Source organism: Engraulis encrasicolus, chromosome 5 (genome assembly GCF_034702125.1).
Source record: "Engraulis encrasicolus isolate BLACKSEA-1 chromosome 5, IST_EnEncr_1.0, whole genome shotgun sequence".
Taxonomy (NCBI): domain Eukaryota; kingdom Metazoa; phylum Chordata; class Actinopteri; order Clupeiformes; family Engraulidae; genus Engraulis; species Engraulis encrasicolus.
In genome coordinates, this window is record NC_085861.1 from 13,263,670 (window position 1) to 13,286,826 (window position 23,157).

Consider the following 23,157-nt stretch of genomic DNA (forward strand, 5'->3'; position numbering starts at 1 on the left):
TTTTTGGAGTTTTGTGTAAAATGTTCATTAATTTGACTTTTTTTCATTCTCTTTTGTGTTTTTTTCATTGAAAGACAAACAAATGAAGATATGAATAACAAAGCATTTGTGATTGCAATTTCTGGAAGAAATTGAGTATTATCTGACAGCATTGAAGGGGTGCCAATACTTTTTGCCAGCACTGTACAAGAAGTAGCTTGTTTGTTGCTTCCTGGTTGTGGTATGCTAACAAATGTTAACTGTAGCTTACCCGGCCAGCTAAAAATATCAAGTGATCAAATGACAACGCAGGGACACCTATTTGTGTCAAAGAAGTTCGTAGTGCATTTTTACACCAATCCGTGGTAGTCATGGTATTTTTAAGCATTTATGCTCTTTAAATTAAGCAAAAACTTAGATGCTGGAAATCACAGCAATCGCCGTCATGTTTCTCTGAAAATGTTGTCCAAGCTTAGCCAGGCCGCGCCCTCCTAGTGACGCAACACCTTCGGCGTTGCAATTAGTCAGGTCAAGAGCAATGCAAGCACTTTCTGAGTTCCCGAAAATACGGGAACTCCTTTCACTTTATCGGGAAACAAATAACCATAAGCAAACCAAGGGAGGCAAGTCAACCGTGTCATTTGGGAAATTTGAATTGTTATGCTCTTGGTCAGACCAAGTCTCGAAGAGATTTGAACGTCGATGATAATCACGCTAGTCCAAGCTGAACCAGAGAGGGTATGTTAACTGGCTGTGGCTCTGTGTCGCCTTGTGGACACAATAGGGAATCACAATTCAGAAACTCGTCCCGGACGGATGGAGCAACGGATGGACACCATCTCTTATAGAGATGCGTGGGACGCATCTAAAAAAAAGTTTTAGTGAGCATTGGATGCAACTGGATAAACAGTCAGTCTAACCCTGAAAATGCCAATAGTGTACACAATTATCATATCTGAATTCACCCACATGGCAGTTTTCCCTTTCTAACATCTTCCTGTGATCTTATTTTCAACAACTTTGTCATTTAAATAAACAATTTTTGCCATTAGGAACTAAACGGAGCTAACCGCGGCTAACGTTGTAACATCAGGATACTACAAACAAACTTGGAAACTTGTGTACAAATTCAGAGCACTAAACAATCGTTTGGAGACAGGTCTTCAAAAACGTTATGTTTATCAAAATGTTTAATGACTTGTGAATTTAATGGGAAGTGTTTTAGTGGAGCCCGAACTCAGCAAATGACCAAAACAATGACTGTGTGACTAGGTGACATCCTCCATATCAATCAATATGTGTCACCTAGCAAGCCATCTAGTGGACTGGAGATTAGGGATGCAAATTATCGATTAATTAATTAATCATTAGTTGATAGTGTTATCGATCGACTTTCGATTAATTGATAAGCGGCGTTTTTTTCACCTGAATTTCATAGGGCCTTTTAAAATATCAGCTAAATAGTTAAAACACTGAGTTCAAAAAGTATAGGCCTATATTGTTATATTAAATTATATTATGAGAATTACATTATGATAATTTAGCCCATATTGTATTATGTTATATTATATATTCCTCAAGTAATTATGCATTAGGAAAAGAAAGCAGACATGTTTTCTATGGCATCTCCACACCACCTTTGGGGGGGGGCATTGCTTGGTTTCACCCAGGAGTGAACTAGTAGCCCCATGCCCCCTCTATGTCGCCTTGCTGATGCCTGAGATATGACAGACAACGTTGAGTGAAACGTGATCAGACTCAGAACTTGTCTGCATATAGGTGTGCCAGCCAGCATGAACAACCACAAGCATTTTAATTGTATACGCTTCAAAATAAAGAAATGCTATATTTTGGGTGGTGTGTTGTTGTCCATAATGCATAGTAATGTCAACAAAGTTCGTTTCTGAACAAAAAAAAAAGCTATTTCCTGTGTCTGTAAGGAGAGCTAATAAGCTAACAGGCTCCATTGAGAATGAATGGAGCTATGACAACAACACTTACAGCTAACATGGATTCACCTGGAATTGAACAGATGGTGCTCCTCTTCATGCATGGTCATATATTACCATGCCCAGTTCAGCTAATACTAGTCTTGATATCTGACAGGGTGTTAGTGATTAAAATTACAGCTCACAATTTGAAATGACTACGTTTGTGATTTCGCTAGTTAGCACGCTAAGCTAACATAGCAAGCTTAACCATACAGTGAAATGCTGCTTGCAGTGACATTTGCCTGTCTTGAAAGATCGTTTTTCTCATAATTCAAACAGTAACAACTTACACCATTGGGCTTGGCATAATCACAGATTCAAGTACACATCTCCAAAAGACCCACAAGAACTCCAGAAGTTGCAATGACGATTTAATAGATAAAATCTGCGCACCATGGATTTGAATAGGCCTAGAACTAGAACTACTCAACAGTCTCTAGCGCCCTCTGGCGATTAATCGCGATTAATACATTTTGATCGAGCAACCTCTTGCTCGACAACTAATCTAAAGTCGATTAATCATTTGCATCCCTACTGGAGATGTATTTATTGTGGTGGATTCGCATGGACCTTTTCAAACAACCTGTATACTTAATTATTATTATTATTTAAGAATCGTTTTTTGGCGTCATGAATCGATGCAGTCTATTGTGAAAACAAGAATCGCGATGCATTGTCATAACAATGCATTTGCACACCCCTACTTGCAACACCAAACAGTGGTCCCAGTAGAAGCACAGTGTTGGCCTAGTGTTACGTGAGTAAGCGGCTTAGTCAAACAAACAATGTCAAAATATTACCACCCCGGTCACTCATGCCCTCTCATTTATTCTTTCCTTCCCTTCTATCGTTACAGTATTTAAAAAATACAAAAATGTGTTTTGAATGTTCCTCTGGGAAGGAGAAGGGGGGGCATGTTGGATGAGGTTGAGAGTTTGCAGGCGCTCTCTTGACACTGATTATAATTAGTAGTACTGTTAGTGCATCTGATCAAATGGTTGTCATCCCTCTTGACAGGTTGACTGCATGACTCTGGGCTTGGAAGTACGATTGGCTCAACTAAACACATGCACGTGCACACACACGCACACACATGCACACATACACAAACATACACACACATGTATATCAGAACCATCTATATTCTGGAAATTATTATGGCCTGACATAAATTTGTTCTGTGTTCAAGGGTGACTGCCACTGCTGTGCAAACATAGCTGCAGCCTACTTATTTATTTCTCTGTTCTTATTTACTAATCACTTAAGATATGGAATCAGTTAAAATGTTTTGACGTTTGGATGTTTTGACATTAGCCTCTTTTTTTTGGAAACATGCTTGCAGGCCTTATGAAGTCATGGCATTTTTGGCAGTAGCGCCAAACTTGCATACCTCAACTGGTTGACTAACTGACACTGGCAGCTACGTCAGCGCCAGCTGTGGGCTAGGACTGCTGGCCTTTGGTGCGTTTCGGCTTGAGCAGTGATTCTCAACCTTTTCTTTTTCAAAAAACGCCCCCTTGATCTCATCATAAGCCTCCCAACGCCTCCTGGACCTCATCATAAGCCTGCCATAAGCCTGTACTGGTATCGGTATCGGCTCCCGACACTGCTCATTATACTCGTACTCGTACTCGTCAAGCACTTGCCGATAACAGCTATGAGTACTACTATTACTCAAAACAATGCAAAATCTTGTGATGTTCTGTGGACTTGAAATCAGCATGGAAAAAGTGCCACCTCATACATTTACTAACATTTAAATCTACATGGAAATGGACAATAAAAATATCACCGGTGGAAAAAAACAAGTCCATGCATTTATTTTCATTGTATTTTGGTGGTAAAAGGTATTGGTATCGGTACTCGGTATCGGCAAGTACACACATTAATGTACTCGTACTTGTATCGGTTTTCAAAAAAGTGGTATCGGTGCATCCCTAGTTCCCGCGTCTTTAAAGTGGTGGTTCGCTATTTTAGACATTAATCCCTTTTTTTGTGACTTCTGGGGTGAATTAGAGATGTTCTCATCACAATTTTGACATTTGGTGCTGAATGGAGCATTTGGGTATCCAAGACTGCAGCCCCCCCACCTTTACATTGACTCCAAGTGGAGCACTCAAGCAATCGATCATAAAATGGCATTAAACTTTCGTTCGAAAAGACATGGAACTCTCCACGTGGTCAGTGGTAAACGGCGATAAATTGATCTGAAAATGGCAGCGAAATATGCCTTCAAACCGTTGTTTAGCATTTGATGGACCTATCTTTTTCCTGACGGAGAATAGCAGTAGACATCCAGCCAGTAGGTGGCGAGAGTGTGTTGTTTGTGTTGACACCAAGGAGCGAAGTAGAACGGTTGCCCAGCACTCAGAAACTGGTACTGGGTAAAAAAATACAACTTGCATACAAACCATAGAGAGTAACATAAACAAGCAGACCCCCGTTTCTGGTCGCGCGGAGTAATACTCGTCAAACCAATTCAATCAATGAAGACGGATAATAATGATTATATATATTTTCGAGCCAAAGTATCGCCGTCCACCTCTGGCCACTCGGAGAGTTTCATGTCTCTGCAAACGAAAGTTTATTGCTGTTTTAGGATTGTGCTTGAGTGCTCCATTGGAGTCAATGTAAAGGTGGGGGGGCTGCAGTCTTGGATACCCAAATGCTCCGTTCAGCACCAAATGTCAAAATTGTGATGAGAACATCTCTAATTCATCCCAGAAGTCACACAAACAGGGCATAATGTCTAAAATAGCGAACCACCACTTTAACTGCCAATGCATGAGCGAGAAGTTCTGTCAGTTAACTGAACTCTGCATTACAATTGGTTACTCACTTTCTCGCCTCGCTCGAGGTTAAAATATTTTTAAAGGGACACTGTGCAGGAAATGGTCAAAAAAGATACTGCAACTATGCTGCTCATTGAAATTGGGTTGTCTGTTGTCAAATTTGATATTTTCCTGAAAGTTTATTAAGTAATAAACATATTTTTTCTAGTATGGCCCAAGTACAGTCATTTTTGCAGCTAAAAATGCCCATTTTTGGAAATTCAAAATGGCGGTCCATGGAGAAGATCCTCCTTTTCATGTATGAAAATTGCAATTTCCCCAGTCATAATGAATACTTAGAATTTGATGGTGGTGGTAAGTATTCATGAAAAAGGTAACATTAGTGAATGGGTAGCATGAATTCTGGAAATAGACAACTAAAAATCTCACAGTGTCCCTTTAACTCAGAATCCGCCTACATCGCATCGCTCATACTCTCCTCGCCTACTCCCCTACTTGCCTCGCTGGAACACACAGACATTCTATTGACTTCACTCGCTTAGCGAGTAACTAGCAGTGTGAACGAGGCTTAACAGCTCCTGGGGGCAGTGTTGCCAGATGTGTGTCTGACCAAATCCCGCCCAAAAGCTTCTCAAAAACCGCCAACATGCGCTAAATTCCGCCCAAATTCAACAAATTACATTGACTTCTATGGGCCGATTTTTATCCGCAGACGCTCATCCTAAGTAGCCCAAGTAGCGGGCACCCTCCCAATCTGGCAACACTGCCTGGGGGAGGACTATAGAGCCCCCCTTGAGAAATGCTACGCTAGAGGCGAATTGACAGACTGGTGAGGAAAGCTGGTTCTGTTGTGGGAGAAGAACTGGAGAACCTCACTTCAGTGTCAGATAAAAGATCTCCAAACAAACTGCTCACTATATTGGACAATGAGGAACACCCACTCTACAACACCATTATCCAACAGAAGAGTCTGTTCAGTTGGAGACTGAGGGCACTTACATGCAGAACCAACAGACTGGGGAAATCATTTGTCCCAAGAGCCATACAGCTATTCAATCTGTCAATGAAGGACAAGGAGGAAAACAAAGACATTTCTGCATAGCAATCACCCTTCTTTATTTTATTTATCCATTTTAATTTTTTATTTATCTTTATCTTTTTTTATCTACAGAGCAACATGAGACATGAATTTCCCCTCGGGGATCAATAAAGTTCAAGTCTAAGTCTAAGTCTAGAGCCATCGGAAAGGCTTGGGGCCAGTCAGAACACTCCGGCTATCGCTTCCCTTGCCACCCAGCCGTTTCATGGCCGTCCTTCAACTCCCGAAGCCCCACTGCCAAGGCATGGGATGCATTTATTTGATAATGAAGTCATGCTATTTAAACACGCTCTACACTCATAGACTTACATGGTCTTTTTCTTTTCTTTTCTTGTTCCTTTTTGTTTTGATTGTGGCAAAATGTTAAGGAATGCAGAGGAGTGCAGAAGTTTTTTTTTTTTTTACCTTCTCCTCCTCCTTTATCTAAAGCCCACCACCAACCCCTCATCCCTATGCCTTTCTTTTTTATTTTATAATGTAAGTACGGCAAACCATCTCTGGTTAGTCGCATGACACGACACACAGCATAACACAAGCCGCAACCATGAGCACTTAATGATGCAGAGCCCAGAGTTCAGGGGCCAGGGCTGCCGGCGCTGTCGGGGCCGTCGGGGCCTCTCTGTCCTCAACAGGTGTGTGAACAAGCATGCCGTGCTTACGCCACACAGCGCCACACCCTCGCAGCGGATCCACCCCGTTCGCCTTCCCGCCCGCCTGCATGTCCCCCTGCCAACCCGCCCGCCCGACTGCCTGCCTGGAGCGCCTTCCAGATTATCCCCTAATGATTTGCCCATTTGAACCTGTTTGTGGACATGAAAGACTCCACAACTTCACATTGAGGCTCTGGTTCCTACTTCTGTGTGTGTGTGTGTGTGTGTACATGTGTTTTTTTTCTGACCCTTTTTTTTGGTCATCCATGTTCCTCAACAATAAACGCTTTAAATGAAAGCCAGCTGCCCTGATCAAATGCTGCTCCCTCTTTCTGAAGTAAATGTTTATAAATCATGTCAGCGGTTTTAGAGGGTCCCAGTTTACTCAAGTCTTTATATACTTGTAGGGCAGTCTTGGTAGTCGTTCCCAAACTACCTCTAACAAACAAGGAAAAGAATAAATGAATATTTTACTCACACACCACTGTCAGTTGTTTTGTTTTTTTTCACACTTTTGCCTGTTGTTGGCCAAGACATGTATTGCATTTGTAATTCACACAATCCCCAATTCACGTAAAACGTCATTCCCATGAACACCCTCGTCCACCCAGCCCTCCCATTCTTTTCCTCCTTTCATCTCGTGAACACCCAAACACCTTGGCATGAGCTGGTTCCCATCATTCCCACTGCACACATCTGGCGTCTGAGTAGCCATGTAGTCGTGGTGTGTGACGTTGGCTGAGCAGGTGCTTTGCTTTCCCCCTCCCCGACTAGGTTAGTAGTCAGGCTCTCTGGCCTCTGTGGGCCTAGCATGTCGTAATCACCTCATCACGAGGACCCGGGAGCAGATGGTTCAACCCCGATAAAAAAGGCCACTGTAGGCGTTATTACCCCTAAAGTTTAATTCATTTCCCTTCATTTTACGAATGTCCACCATTTTGTAAAATACAGACACCATTTTGTTCCCCACTGTACCTGATCAGATTACATATCAGCCCCGCCCCGTATGTATAAAACCCCAGGTAAAGGTAATGAAGCTCTTACTCTTCCCCGCCCGACTTCCTCCATCAAGATGTGAGACGTGTCGAAACACGTCTCCTTGGAGAGACGTCTATTTTAGAAATTATTGAAACTGTAAGTTATCTTGGCCAGGTTAACACTACGGTCGATATATATTTCTTCCTTCAACCGGTTTTCGTTTGTATTGCATTTGACTTTTGCGGACACTGCTAGGAGAGCAGTGAGTCAGGACCCACGAGGAACCCACGCGTGCAGGATAACTTTTGTACGGACAATTGTTAATCTTTTTTTTTTCTGGTGCCGAAATCAAGAACCTCGCCTAGAGTCCACGGAGACTCGGCTGAGCCTGATTGTCTGTTCCCCAAGAGAGTGGACAGCCGGTACAGTTACTACGCGTGGAGCGGACCTGCGTGCACCCCTTTCCCACTGAACCTTCGCAGGACGGCACCGCAAAGACAATCGGACTACACAACGAAATACCCTTTTCCTTTTCCCGTTCAACGAAGCAAGACTTTGTGGATATATTGCAGCCTCGCGTCGGAACCGCGTGGTATCGCTTGGAGAACAAAAGGAACTCGTGCGCACCAAGACGCACACACCCACCTCGCCGGAGAGATCAAAGGATCTCTCTCTCTCCCTACCAAGGATAACGAGTAAGCACTGAGTTTGGGCAAAGATATTCAGTTAGAACTGTTACATAGCTTTGAGGAGTTGTGTTTAAATATCCACACTTGTAGAGTGTGATATATTTTATTTTGGGTTATTTTGTTCTATCTGTTCTTTCTTTCCTTTCTCTCTTTCTCCCCTCTCATCACCACAGATAGCCACACGCTATTCTTAGTTTACATTAGTTGCAATATTGCCATAGGCCATACTTGCACCCACATGTAAATTACCCACTCACAGAGATACACGTACCAGTGTTTTAACCCATAGAGTTATCGAGTTGAGGACGTAAGCTATTGTCGGAAAAGCGCGCCAAGCGCTCCTTTTCCCTCCCCCCACACATACTGTAAAGCCTTTAGACAAAGGACAGTATTCTCTGATTAGCTTGAATTCTATCTTGAAGATAAGTTCCCGCTTTATCAGCCGAAAGCTTAACGCCCCTCCTCGTATCTCATATTTCGGTCCTGCGCGTAAGCGCTGCGCAGAATCATTTGAGCCATAAGTTCATAGAACATACATCTCTCTCTCTCTCTCTCTCTCTCTCCTCCCACCGCTCCGCACTGCGTCGCTTTTTTTTTTTTGCTCCCCCCCCCCCCCCCCCCCCCGAAAAAAAAATGGCTTCAAACGTGAATGCTTGGCTCGGATATCTTGTATATCTCTTGTAAGCTTCTGTGGAGTTAGGGAAAGTTTTGCTATGCCCGCTCGATAAGCATTCCGCTTGTTGGGTCACTGCTAAAGAATGCACAATCATTGCAGCAAATGACCAACTATTAAGGCACTGCTAGCATGTCTTTCCTCAGCCATCTGGCTTTGTTCTGTATATTTTTTGTTTATCATTTTTTGATGGGTGTTTCCTTGTTGAATTTTGAGTTTGTGGAATCTATTTAATGTTTTTAAATGGTGAAACAGCCCTGTTTAGGAAAATGTTTTTAAATGTTAACATTGTTGGTGCTATACTGGATTCGTTCCGATGTCTAATCTTGTTCTCCACCAAATTATAACTTCTGTAACAGGTGGTCAGGATTTGGAGGTAAAAAATATCAAAAACCATAGTCATCCAAGCTTTAGATAGACCATTTCTTTCCAGAGGGGTACAGGGTAGGGCCTTCTTTGGTAACTTTGACTTTTCTCTTTCTCTCTTTTTTTGGTATACCCTCCCCAGATGACATCCATTATTGCACTTAACTGCTAGGCTTTATCTCTGGCCTCCTGAGATAAGTGTAGTCAGGGTTGAAATACGGGCAGGCCGATAGTGCCATGTCGTTTGGGGTGTTCTCAAGCAGAACGGGGGGAGATAGCGTCCCTCATAGGCCAGCTGAGCTGATGGGAAGTGGAGCATGTTATTTCCCCACTGGCCAGCGAGGGAAATGCCTACCTGTGAGAATATGAGAGAGACGGAGACCAAACACAGTGACTCCTGCTGTATTTTGCCTCTTTTCCACTGCCGATTTTCAGGTAGGCCTACAGCTAGACAAATCGCGACTCGGCCGCCTCTTTTTACTTTACGAATAGGCACGACACAGCTCAATCGTTAAGCAAAAAGTGGCGGCCGAGTTGCGCTGCGTTGAGCTGTGGGCCTACCAGAAAACCGGCAGTGGAACCGAGGCATTTATTAGTCAAGGTGGGCTTGGAGTTCATGGCCGCTGACAGCCTTGGCTGGGCCCGGGAAAACGCCATCCCAAAGGCCCGTCCACTCAATGTAATAAGGAACCAATTCTGCCACCCCACCCCCTCTGCCTGAGCCTTGGACAACTAATCCCCAGGTCCCGCCTATTGGCTTCCCTGAGGGAGTTTAGCTGGCTTTAGAGACTTGTGACAATCATATGGAAAGGTCATGTTTTGCAGCTTCATGAAAATTTTTTTTTTTTTTACATGCTGTGGGGGTGCGGATCATTTTGGGGCTGGGGATATGGATGGATGGATGGATGGATAGATAGCACACTGAATGATTTTAATGTATGATGTGATACAAAGCTAGTATTGATATTATTTCACTAGCTAATTTTCAATCAGTGCTACTGTATCCCCCCTCTATACACTTACCTGCTGTCTAGAACATGTGAACACGTCTTAGTCATGGAATATTTTTTTGGAATATTTTTCGTTTAGTCTCTTCTGATGAAATGAACAATGGTCGCAATGCCTGAGCTTGACAGTGCTTGACTACATCAAGGTTTTGTTTTTGTTTTTTTCTCAAAGAGACATTGGCAAGGAGCTGATATGGTGATGGATAAATATGAAAATGATAAACATTATTGATACCCCTATAAACGTGTAGATTATACAATCTCGTATTTGGGCTGCTTTAACTATAAAGTAAAGAGGGAAACTCAGAAACACATTAAGCACAGCGAAAGGGGAGCTTAACTTCACAACTCATCTATAGTCTGTACCGGTATGCTGCCCACAGCAACTTGTCCGTATGCCATGTTCCCACACTGCACACCCCTGCGGACATGTTAATGTTTTGTTTATCTCAGTTTGTGCAACTGTCTTATGTGGCTGTTTGTTTCAATGTTGTTGGTTTAGTCCCCGTGGCCCTATGGAATAAAAAGCTGTTGCTTGAACCTTGACTGAGTAGCGAGTTTTCCCCAATGGAGTCATAAGGAGCAGTGTGAAAAACACGCACACACACACACACACACACACACACACACACACACACACACACACACACACACACACACACACACACACACACACACACACACACACACACACACACACACACACACACACACACACACACACACACACACACACACACACACACACACACACACACACACACACACACCTCCTGCCCTTATTGTGTTGTTCTTGTTCACTGGTCTTGGATGGTGGATGGTGGATTGGTGTTCGCTGTGTTGAGCGGTAGGGCTGCCTGTGGCGGTGGGCTAGTGGAGGATTGCCGATAAGTCACACAGCCTCTGTGGTCACTCCAGTGGCTGTCGGCATTCCAGCCTGTGTTTCATGTGAAACTCCAAGATTTGTGGTTGATTTTTCGACGGGGGGAGCGACGTCAGAAATTGCCTCATATCTGTTCAAACTGCTGCTCTTTCCCTCACTGTATTGTTCTGTTTTTCACTCCATCTCCCTCTCTCCTTCTCTCTCTCCCTCTCTCTCCCCTCTTTCTCTGATTCTCCCTCTCCCTCTGCCTCTTTCTCTCCGTCTGCCTCTACCTCCTCCTCTTTTTCTTTCTCTTTCTCTCTCTCTGTCTCTGTCTCTGTCTCTCTCTGTCTCTTTCTCTCTCTCTCTCTCTCTCTCTCTCTCTCTCTCTCTCTCTCTCTCTCTCTCTCTCTCTCTCTCTCTCATTCTCTCTCTGTCTCTGTCTGCTGTTCTTCCACTCGCTTGCTTTGTCTAGATAGTGGGGTTTTCTCGTTGTGAGCTTCAGCCAAAGTAAACCACATCGGAACCCTGAATGTGGCAAAAAATTGTCAATTTTTTCCTTTTTCCTTTTATCTATCATTCATAATTGATGATTATTATTTCTGCGTGTGCTCTGTTTTTTTCTCTGTTGAGGCATTGCACTGTTGCAGTTCCCACAGCTAAATGACTTTAAATGGTCACAGTGGCAATACCTTTTATTGTTGTCATCGGTTTTTATCCCAGAGACCGACCGCTCAGTCATGATGCAGATTTGTGATTGTAATGACATTTCAGGAAGTTTCAACTTTTCAACTCTCCTCTCCTGTCCTGGTTTAACTCCCAACTCCAGGCAACCTTCATCTCCACAAGTCCTTTTTCAATGTAACTGCTGCTTTCTCACTCTCTAAAAGGTGTCTGATGTGAACTCCCCAATATTATAGTAGAGCAGAGTAGAGTAGAGTATCATTTATTAATCATGAGGGAAATTAACCCATTTTATCCTAGAGACACATACGCTGCATTCAGGTTTTTGATATTTTAACTGTTTTATTAAACATGTTGCTATGTCAGAGCTGAATGAACACATTCTAATGCAAAATGAGGGTCCTAGCTTTTAAATGCAACTTATTTCATGTTTTTATATGCTTCGTAGGCTGAGCTATTTAGGTTTTAATAGGCAGAGGGTACCTTTTCCCAAAAAGGGCTCAGGCTAAAATGGGTTAAGGTGTCCAGTAGCATACATACATAAATACAGAAGAACACACAGACATTACACACAATATTGCACATATATTCACGATACGTATTCACAAAGTCGAATCTCTCTCTCCCACTCACATGCACTCACACACACCCACACACTTATTACAGTGTTATCGGTCGTTCATCTAAGGCTTCTTGCATCTTATTTCTTCTATTTTTTTTCCTTCTAGGTCTTGGTCAATGACTTCTTTCTGGTGGCCTGCCTGGAGGACTTCATTGAGAATGCCCGTCTGTTCATCTTCGAGACCTTCTGCCGAATCCATCAGTGTATTAGCATCAGGTAAGAAATACAAGAAATACAAGCCAAGCGCAGAGAAGAGTGAATGCTGGCCCTGTCCCTGTAATTTTGTGAAGAAATGGCAAATGTCAAGAGTGACAACTGAGAAACGGCCCCATGAAAGGACCGGACTGTTCGGCTTGACATGAAGTTTTCCAGGGAGCGCACTGCTAAAGGCCACAGCCTTCAGTGTTGATGCCTTGAAGGCTTATAGACGTGACTGAATAAAAACAGTGAAAAGGTACACGTGTCTACCTGTCAAGTAGAGTGCAAGTAGATCTGGCAATAATTCACATTTAAAAAATCCAATGCAAGCAATATATCTTTGATGTGTTCAATTGCCTTATGTGGATTAGTAGTGTTTAATCCATGTAATTCTCATATGTATCAGAAGTCAGTTGATATTAATTAACTTTAGATGTCAACTGTTACCTTGACTGCTGTTCTCAAATTTTCCTAAATATCAGGGTATAGAGCAGTGCTTATTTTTAGGCTGACATGATCTGCCATCAAAACACGGTTCACCTATAACGAATTTGTATCAATAGGCTCAAATGTCTAGCACAATCAGAAATGTTCAAATCCACTGGATGGTTTAATGTGGTTCCAAAGGTTATTGGCAATCAAGATTTTGTCTTGGTGCATTTATGGACACCCTTAACCCTTAATAGGGCATGCAAATTTCAGCTCCCGAGTGAAAAAAGTTTGACAGGCTCCAGGCCACTGCTGATCGATCAAATGTCTGAAAGCCTGATTTCTCCTGTTCAATTTGATATAACCCACTTGGCTGTACACCCTTGTAGAGAGGTGTGGCAGCCTGGGCATTTGTGATAGGTGTGCAAGTAATCGGAAGTGATCAAATATAGTCACTTGCCTTATAAAGAGTTAAGATTAACTCCTGATGCTAAGCTCTCCCCACCCCTGGACACACACATAGACTCTAACCACTCTTCTAAGGCACATTTAGCCATCTCTTTCTTGGGACATCTGAGACATTACATTTTAGGAGTCTATCAAGTTGTTGACTCAGTATTTGCCACTCAGGAGTTTTTTTAAGACCACCTGAAAAAGGTTTTTTGTGCCCTCATGTGTGCTTTACCCTTTCATGAGCTAATGTGCTTTTGCCAGTAAAACTAATTGAAACGGTCGTTCTGGCCTTCTCCATCCTTCCCAAAAGCACTCATTTGCTCGTATTTGTTCTATCCTGTCGCATCTTTACTGGGGGAAAATTACCTTGGAGTCCCCCCAAAACCAAGAGATTTTTTTTTTGCCAATGCTAATTACTTCCAATCCCATGGGAGATAAAATATTGTCGTAATTGAGTGCAATTAAAGGAGATTAGAGGTATTGGCTAGAGCCCTTGGATTTGCTACAATAGCGTCAGGACTTAAGAACTTCTTTCATAATGTTCGCTTGGTTTCCTGGTCACAGATTGTTACGACATCTGTCTCATTGTCTCTCTCTCTGCCTTCGTTGCCGCCGCAGGATCTGGAGTGTGGCAGGTGTTTAACTGCTACTTTTCTCCAGTTAGCCTCTTATTTTATTGCTTGCTTTTTATGGCAGCCATCAGGCCCTTTTGCAGGTTCCTTAGAGAAGACACGCGATCGTTCGTTCCAGTCCCCAGGTTTTTCCATTGGTGGAGTGGGAGATTGCGGGTTTGGGTATGGTGTAGCGGGGGCTGGTGCTGGGGCTGAGGTGCGGGGAGGAGGAGGAGGAGGAGGAGGAGGAGGAGGAGGAGGAGGAGGAGGAGGGAGGTGTAAGTCTAGGCGAAGGGGTTGTGTGGGCCATTGGTTTTTCCTCTGCCTGGTTCCCATTACCTCCTCTCATCCAGCCCCTCCACCCTCCCATCCTCCCTCCACCACCTCCCCCTTTCCCGTTGACGGCATGCACAGCACAGCACAGCCCCACAGCAGCGATGCACTACAGCCTGCCCACTTTTAATGAGCTTTCATAACTACTAGTTTTCTAAGCATCTGTCCCAGATCCCCCCCACCCCTCCACCCACCCCATTCCCTTTGTTCTGGTCTTCCCGGTCCTCTGTTGGGCCAGTGGAATGGCATGCGGCATGCCCACCACACACGCGCACACGCGCGCGCACACACACACACACACGCAGAGCAGAGCACTTGACTTGACAAGAGTCTGCACAGTGCAGGGCTCACAGGTTCCATCCACCACCTCAGCCGGAGCTTTATGACATCCTGTTAAAACTCCTCAGGGACTCGGTTGAGCCGGGTAGGCTGCCAGGCGACACTTGACACAAAGACATAGACAGAAAGCCACCACACACGTGTGCACGCCGCATACACATACAGACAGTTGTGAAGTCTACTTTTTTGTAGTGGGTAAGTATAATGTATATTTGAGCAGTTTTTGAAGTGGGTATACTGTATATATTTGTGCTATTCTACATAAAGATCAATCAATTTTAGGTGGGTAAACTGAAATCCCTGAAATTTTGAAGTGGGTATACTGCGTATACCTGTGTTCTACGTAGTCTACACCACTGCATACAGAGTCAAAAACAATTTCAGACACGGCCACACTTTCCAAAGTAGAGAACAACGAAAAGATGGAAGTGGAAAAATGCAATATGTATGCGCCTGTAGAGATCATTGCATACCAGGTTAAATACATCATTTTGAATGATGGGATGGGGGATGATTTGGCGGATAGGTAAGACTCTAAGACCAATTGCCCGGCATTAGAGCTCACTCACATGGCAGTCATTGCTTCCAGCCTTTAATTGAGATGGGCCAAATGACTTTGTCATTTTTCTTGCCGAAGAAGTGAGTAATTGCTCCCAGTGTGTGTTTCTGCTTGAGTTTTTGCAAAGGAAAGGAGAGAGGAAGAAGGTCTGTAGTCAAGGTTGAGCCATGGAATATGATCAGGCACCGTTGAAATCTCCCGTTGCAGATAGTCTGGGATTGATTAAGAGGCCTGGTTCTTTTTGGCAGCCCGGCTGCAATTGGATCCATTTACTTGTTAAAGACCACAAAGGTTAGTGGTAACACTGAACTAGGAAGTTGAATTGTGATTGTTGCCTTTTTTTTCTCTTACTTACTTTTTTTTCCTTACATACTTACAACTTTTTCAGGTTTATGTTTTTTAATGAAGCACCCTGATAGCTGGAGGTTTCAGGTTCTGATAAGTGGGTATTGAGTCATTAGGCTGTTGTATCGTACAGGACGTCTCCACTTCCAAGCGTGGACACAACTGAACCTGATGCTGGCACTTTAATGAGGAGATTTTTACAGCTGCTGGCCACAAAGGGCTTTGCAGATATTTAGCTTGTTTTTGCCCAAGGCACAGGCCAGAAGTAGACTAGAAACAGGAATAATTGAGATTTTTTTATGCATAAAGGCCTTTGTAAAAAAAATGCTCCAGTGGAAATGTGAGCTGATGATTTGAGCTTATGGATGGTAATTGCGTCCACATATCCTTTTGTCTAGACTCATGAAATCCCCAATGGTACTTTTTTTTCTTTTTTTTAAGAAAAATAAATTCTTAGATGGTGGCGGCCAGCAATGCCTCCGTTTCTTTCTCTTTCTCTCTCTTTTTGGACATTATCCCTTGTGTTAATGATGGTTAGCTTCCAGAAGTCCTGCTGCACTGCAAAGCTTCTCTGTGATGTTGACTCTGTGGGAAGAGGTGTATCTTGGAGTATGGTGCTGGCCTTTGCACGCATGGGAAACATTCAGTTGAACTTGAGGAGACGGGGCCATCTTCCTTCCTACTCCACAATCATGTCAAGTTAACTGATCTGTCAAAGAAAAAGAAGACGGAAGAAGAAAAGAAAATTTTGCATCTAATGCAAGAAAAGAAAAAAAAAAAGAAACGAGGAGGTCTTTCCAAATCACAATTGAGTCATTAAGGCAACCGCATGGGCATTTCTGTTTTCTCGACACAAGAAAAAAAAAAAAGAAATCAGTTTCACCCCAAGCCGAAAAGCAGGGGTCTCTCCAAATGGCCTGTAATTTCTTAATGCCTTCATATGGAAGTGTTTAACGATGCATTCGTCTTTTTCTTTCTCTTTTTTTTCTTCTTCTTTTTTTTTCTCGGGCACTCCCCACCTCCCCTCCTCCCCCACTTTTTCACTCAGTGTGAAGTTTAAGAACATGGTCTCCAATTCTGTCCCGCCGGCCTGGGAAGTCAGCACTGGATAAAAATCGGTGGCATTGGAGCCCTGTGTGATTGAAAGGGAAGGGGGTCAATGCTAAAGTGATCCCTGACACTCCCGCTCTGCTCCCACGAGGCCCAGCAGAGTCTGAAGCCTCGTGAAACAGGACCGCTCCAGAAGCCTTTGGGCTGGAGACTGACCCACGTTTGTTCACAGCTGAGGTTTTGGGCTCGCGTCCCTCTCAAACCACCTCCCTGATCTCATTTTTTTCTTGCGCTCTCTCTCTCTCTCTCTCTCTCTCTCTCTCTCTCTCTCTCTCTCTCTCTCTCTCTCTCTCTCTCTCTCTCTATCTCTATCTCTCTCTCTCTCTCTCTCTCTCTCTCTCTCTCTCTCTCGCTTTCTTTCTTTCTTTCTTTCTTTCTCTCTCTCTCTCTCTCTCTCTCTCTCTCTCTCTCTCTCTCTCTCTCTCTCTCTCTCTCTCTCTCTGTCTTTCTCTCTCTCTGTCTCTCCTCTTTCGAGTTTCTTTTTTTTACCCATCAGTCAAGGCCTTGGTCAGAAAACAAGACTTTGTTTGGTTCGATGTAATTTACATGTCTTGGATGATGTTCTGTGCACTCCGGGTGGGCTGTCCTCTATTTGCCGGTTGCTCTATTCGACTCCGCTCTGCTGCGCTCTGTGTGTGTGTGTGTGTGTGTGTGTGTGTGTGTGTGTGTTGTGTGTGTGTTGTGATGCAGCACATCACTCATGCAAGCTACCCCACAAGAGGCTCGGTATCTTTCTCTCTTTATCTGACCATCTCAGATAAAGCGCTCTGGGCATGTTGTCCGTCATTCCCTGTGTAGGTCTACAGGATGTGGCCAGCAGTAGCTATGCAGCAGTCACTACACCCCCATCTCACTACCTTCCCACCACCTCCCCCCACACATACACTTCATCTCAGTGCCTTCCCTCCTCCTCCTCTTCCTCCTCTTCCCTTTCTCCTCATCCCTTCCTCCTCTTCATTCTTCTCCATCTTTTCTCCCAGCCAGCCCCCCCCAACACAATCTCAGTGCCTTCTTTCCTCCTCCTCCTCCTCCTCCTCCTCCTCCTCCTCTTCCTCCTCCACCTTTTCTCCCAGCCAGCTCTCAGGCCATGCATACACTTAATCTCAGTGCCTTCCCTCCTCCTCTCCTCTTCCTCCTCCTTCTCCTCTTCCCTTCCCCCTCCTCCTCCTCCTCTTCCCTTCCCCCTCCTCCCCATCCTCCTCCTCTTCCTCCTCCTCCTCCTCTTCCCTTACTCCTCTTCCCTCCTCCTCCTCCTCCTCCTCCTCTCCTCCTCCTCCTCCTCCCCCTCCTCTTCCTCTTCCTCCTCCTCCTCCTCTTCCTCCTCCTCTTCCTCCTCCTCCTCCTCTTCCCTTCCTCCTCTTCCCTTCCCCCTCCTCCTCTTCCTCCTCCTCCTCCTCTTCCCTTCCCCCTCCTCCCCATCATCCTCCTCCTCCTCCTCCTCTTCCCTCCTCCTCCACCTTTTCTCCCAGCCAGCTCTCAGCTCTGAGGCCATGCATAATGCAGAGAGCAGATTCGGTTGTTAGATGCCATGCTGGCACCTGTTAAGGATCTGTGTTGTAGCCTGATCCCCCACACCACTCGTCCCCCTGCCTGCTGACACACCGTCTCTCTCCATCCTGGGACCCCAGACCTAATGCAGGAAGATAAACCCACCCGATACGCGTTACCCATCACCACTCAGCCCAACACTGCTGCAACAATAACCCATGCTTGTTCACGATCAAAAGCCAAGACAAACTTGTGAAAAATGAACTGACGTTCAGGAGCATCTTGCTCAGAAGAATGAAAGGAAATTAATATATGTGAAAGTGAAGTGAAAGCCCAATAGGGAAACTCCAAACTCCCATTGTCAGCACTTTACAACACACAAGTGAACACTGCACACTGCACAATGCACACAACTAAATTACATTTATGCCTTACCCGTGGAAAGGTGCAGCCCTCAGTGGCGCCCAAAAGGGAGCAGTGTAGCGGGACGGTACCATGCTCAGGGTACCTCAGTCATGGAGGAGGATGGGGGAGAGCACTGGTTAATTACTCTCCGCCACCAACCTGGTGGGTCGTGACTCGTGAGGCAAACCGGCAACCTTTGGGCTACAAGTCTGACAACTAACTGCTTACCCATGACTGCCCCCATGTCTTGAGTGTTGTAAACTCTAACCTCTTAAAACGTACCACATTTTTTTGGAGCTGACATTCAGGAGCATCTTGCTCAGAGGAATTACAGAATTACAGTGTTGTAAACTCTAATCTCTTAAAATGTACCACATTTGTTTGGAGTAATAGTTCATTGGCAAGTGTTAATTAGCCAGGTCAGGGTTTTCAATTTGCTTATTCAGCCTTGGACTGCCGCCTTCTTTTTTCCCAGGTTATGCAAAGTGTAGTTGTCCGCCGCGGGGCATGATCTCGTCATGGTTACAGATCCCATTCCAGTGTTGTGTGTAATCAGCTGTCAGACAAGACTTGGCGCGGTTTGGGTAGGCGTGGCAGTAGTAGTAGTGGTGGTGGTGGTGGTGGTGGTGGTGGTTGGAGAGACAGCCAGAGTGTGGCGGGAGGAGAATCTGTATTGCTCATCTTACCTCACGTTCCTGGAGTGTGCCAGCCCCCACCACACACTCCCCCATCCCCACCCCCTTGCTCACCCCTGCTTTTTATCTTGCTCATGCCCGCCCGCGGCAGCCTCGGGAGGAGTGTCAATTCAGAGGGGCTTTATTCTGAGTTAATGCCACTTATTTGTGCTGTCGTGTAGTCGGTTTGGAAGAGTTGCTTTTCCATGCCTCTCCGTCTGCTACCAGACGCTGATGTCATTTGACCCCTCTCAACTCTGTGTGTGTGTGTGTGTGTGTGCGTGCGTGCCTGCCTGCCTGCCTGCCTGCCTGCCTGCCTGCCTGCCTGCCTGCCTGCCTGCCTGCCTGCCTGCCTGCCTGCCTGCCTGCGAGTGGGCGCGTGCAGGCATGTATGCACGGTGCCGTGCGGTGTACATTTAGTTGTTGGCCCCTGAAAGTACTGTAAGAAAGTGTATTTGTCTGTGAGGGCCTGAGGTAAGGCAAACATTATCTCAAATGAGGCCATTTTGCAAACAGGCTAATGGGGGGAATGGCATTAAGGGCACTTGTATGGCAGCGGAGAAACTGCATGGGATCCGCTCGAGATACGCGATGGTAGAATGGGCCCTGGCACCTCCCCATCCTCCCTCATCCATCCTCCTCTCTCTCTCTCTCTCTCTCTCTCTCTCTCTCTCTCTCTCTCTCTCTCTCTCTCTCTCTCTCTTTTTTTTCTCTCTCTCTCTCTCTCTCTCTCTCTCTCTCTCTGTCTCTCTTTCTCGTCTCTCTCTCTCTCTCTCTCTCTCTCTCTCTTTCTCGTCTCTCTCTCTCTCTCTCTCTCTCTCTTTTTCTCTCTCTCTCTCTCTCAAGCTAAAGGGGCACAGCCAAGCCCACAGTAACCTCAGCGTTCACCTTCAGGCAACTACCTATGCGTCACATCCATTTCTGCAGCCTCTAACTCCCCTTCTACTGGGTGGGAGGCTGTGTGTGAAATGGGAGCAAGGTTAGAGGATGGAACAAGGTTGTTCATTTCTTTTCCCTTTTTTTTTAAATACCAATTGATTCCGACCGCTGCCGAAAACGACGGGATCGCTGCTTCATTTCCAGGGCGTCAAGAGCAAATGTTGATTTGATTTGCAGATTTGCGAGTGGAGAGAAGTGAGGGGCATTAAAATATAGAGGGCCCCTGGGGTAAACGAGGTAGTAAAGGTGTCACCCCTCTCTTTGCCGCAGCTAAGAATATACACAGATTTTAAGCAGCCTTAGGAATCCAAGTGGACAGGAGGATGGTTGCTGTAGGGAGCAGGGCCGCGGACTGTTAAGCTTGGGCGGGCCCAGGACAAAGTCGACCCAGAATGCATACAGTTGTATAATGATGACCAAATTCTGGGTCCCCTCTCTTCCTGGACCTGGGACGACTGGCCCTTTTGCCCCCCACCTCCCAATCAGCTGCCCTGCTCGGGAGAAGGAGATGGATATGAATATGGAGAGGGAAGATGGGAAGCGAGGGATCCAGGAGGAGGAGGGAGGGAGGGAGGGAGGGAGGGATGGGAGGGAGAGAGAGAGGTAGCGATGTGGAGGTCTCTCTCATCCCACCAGGGTGACAGGAAATGCACAGGAGGCACGGGGAGCGGAGGGGGGAGGGTGGAGGGTGGAGGTTGGAAATTGGGATTAGTAGTAGTGGGGAGTGAGTGGGACATGATGCTGGCCAAAGGGGGGCTTCTGGGGGGGAAAAGCCACAAGACTCACAAGGCACTCACTACTGCTACTTGTCTGAAGATCAAAGAAGCCACCCGCTCCATCCCACTCCCACACCCTCACCCTAGACCCCATCCCACTCCCACACCCCCACCCTAGACCCCCTGCTGTCCCTGTGACACATCCCTGTCAAGGGTGGGGTTATTGCAAGAGCCTACTGGGCCCAGGCTCAGGGGCCCTAGTGTCAAGGGGCCCCTGAAGCCCAAGCCCATTGTATGTCCTTTTTCATATTGCGTTAAATTCTAAAAACTGTGTTTTCAAATGTTCTGGGGGGTGGGAGGAAACGGAGGTGCATACCCTGAACCTCCAACAATATCGGGTCTCTAACATCTGCCGTGAAACCCTGAATCTTTCTGTGAACTAGCAACAGCCACGGACAGGGGGGGGGGCTTTCTTGTTGTCTGGCCCTGTGGCCCATGGAGTCATAGTCCGTCCCTGATCCCTGTCCTGCACCAGCATCAAAGTGGCTGGCCAGCAAAGCTGCGTCTCATTTGGGAGATGGTAGCAGAGGCCTCGGGGGATATGACCAGGCCGGACGGGGCGGCAGGAGAGGGGGACGGGGGGGACAAGCAGAGCAGGACCTGTTGCACCAAATGAAGGGAAACAAACTATAATTATTTCTCTCTCTCTCTCTCTCTCTCTCTCTCTCTCTCTCTCTCTCTCTCTCTCTCTCTCTCTCTCTCTCTCTCTCTCTCTCTCTCTCTCTCTCTCTCTCATGCTCCATCTCTCTCTCTCTCTCTCTCTCTCTCTCTCATGCTCCATCTCTCTCTCTCTCTCTCTCTCTCTCTCTCTCTCTCTCTCTCTCTCTCTCTCTCTCACACACACACACACACACTCCATCTCTCTCTCATGCGCCATCTATCTCCATCTCTGTCTCTGTCTGTCTCTCTCTCTGGTCTCTCTCTCTCTCTCTCTCTCTCTCTCTCTCTCTCTCTCTCTCTCTCTCTCTGGTCTCTCTCTCTCTCTCTCTCTCTCTCTCTCTCTCTCTCTCTCTCTGGTCTCTCTCTCTCTCTCTCTCTGTCTCTCTCTGGTCTCTATCCCCCCCCCCGTTTGACTCTTTCTTTGCAGTCACTTGTCCTCACACCTGTCAGAACATTCTAGTCTGTCAGTGCAGTGTTTTCCTGACTGCTGCTCCTCCCGCCCTCCGCCACCCTCTGCGATTTCTCCCCGCTGATGTCATCCCTAAATGGGCCTGTTTGGGACGCTTAGCATTCATCAGCTGCCTCATTTTCATAGCCGCCACATCATGACACCCCTCTCTTGAAACGAAAGGCATTAAAAATGCCAAACGTGTGGTTTGGAGCTGTGTCTTTGCCACTTTCCCTGTCATTTGTTCCTGCTAAGTCTAGAGTTCCCTTCTGCATGTCTGCTTTTTTTTTTCTTGTCCTCTTCTCGAATGCACTCTCCACAAACAAATTCATTTTTTGTTTGTTATGGGCAAGCGCTAAGAAGCCGCTTGTCTCTCCTCAAGTATCTTCTAGAGAAATATGTAAAGAAAGAAAGAAAAAACGTATTGACCTGTTGCACTACCCAAAGAGGGCAGGGACCGACCGACTGAACAAAGATCCCCAGTCTCACATCATCATATTACACATACAAGGAAAAGGGGCGGGGAAGGAAGAAGAAAAAACTAGCAAAATGGAACAAAGGAACAGATAGCTTCTTGAAGATGCACATGGTTGGTTCCCTTCAAACACCCCTACCTGGTATTATGTGAGCCTCCAGTTCGCTTTCCCATAGCTGAGGGCCAACTATACCTTTCTCTCTCAGGGGATCTAATGAGTCTGTGTGTGTGTGTCTGTCTGTGTGTGTGTCTGTGTGTGCGTGCTTGTGTGCATGTGCGTGTGTGTCTGTGTGCGCGCATCTGTGTGTGTGCGCGCTTGTGTCTGTGCCCGTGTGTGTGTCTGTGTGTGTGTGGTTTTTTTTCAGCATGCTGGCAGACAAGCTGAACATGACCCCTGAAGAGGCCGAGAGATGGATCGTCAACCTTATCCGCAACGCTAGACTGGACGCCAAAATCGACTCCAAACTGGTACGTGGACCCCCTTTACCCCACCCCATCCCGCCTCTCTCTCTCTCCCTCTCTT

At 45.7% G+C, this 23,157-nt stretch overlaps 1 protein-coding gene across 1 annotated transcript in view; it reads left to right on the forward strand.

The window, feature by feature from the left end:
• The window catches only part of eif3ea (eukaryotic translation initiation factor 3, subunit E, a), an 82,960-nt gene that overhangs the window by 50,122 nt on the left and 9,681 nt on the right, over positions 1–23,157 (forward strand). Inside the window, exons 10-11 of the mRNA XM_063197999.1 lie at positions 12,499–12,608; positions 23,000–23,102. Coding sequence (XP_063054069.1) covers positions 12,499–12,608; positions 23,000–23,102 — 213 coding nt within the window. The remainder of the gene's footprint in view (positions 1–12,498; positions 12,609–22,999; positions 23,103–23,157) is intronic.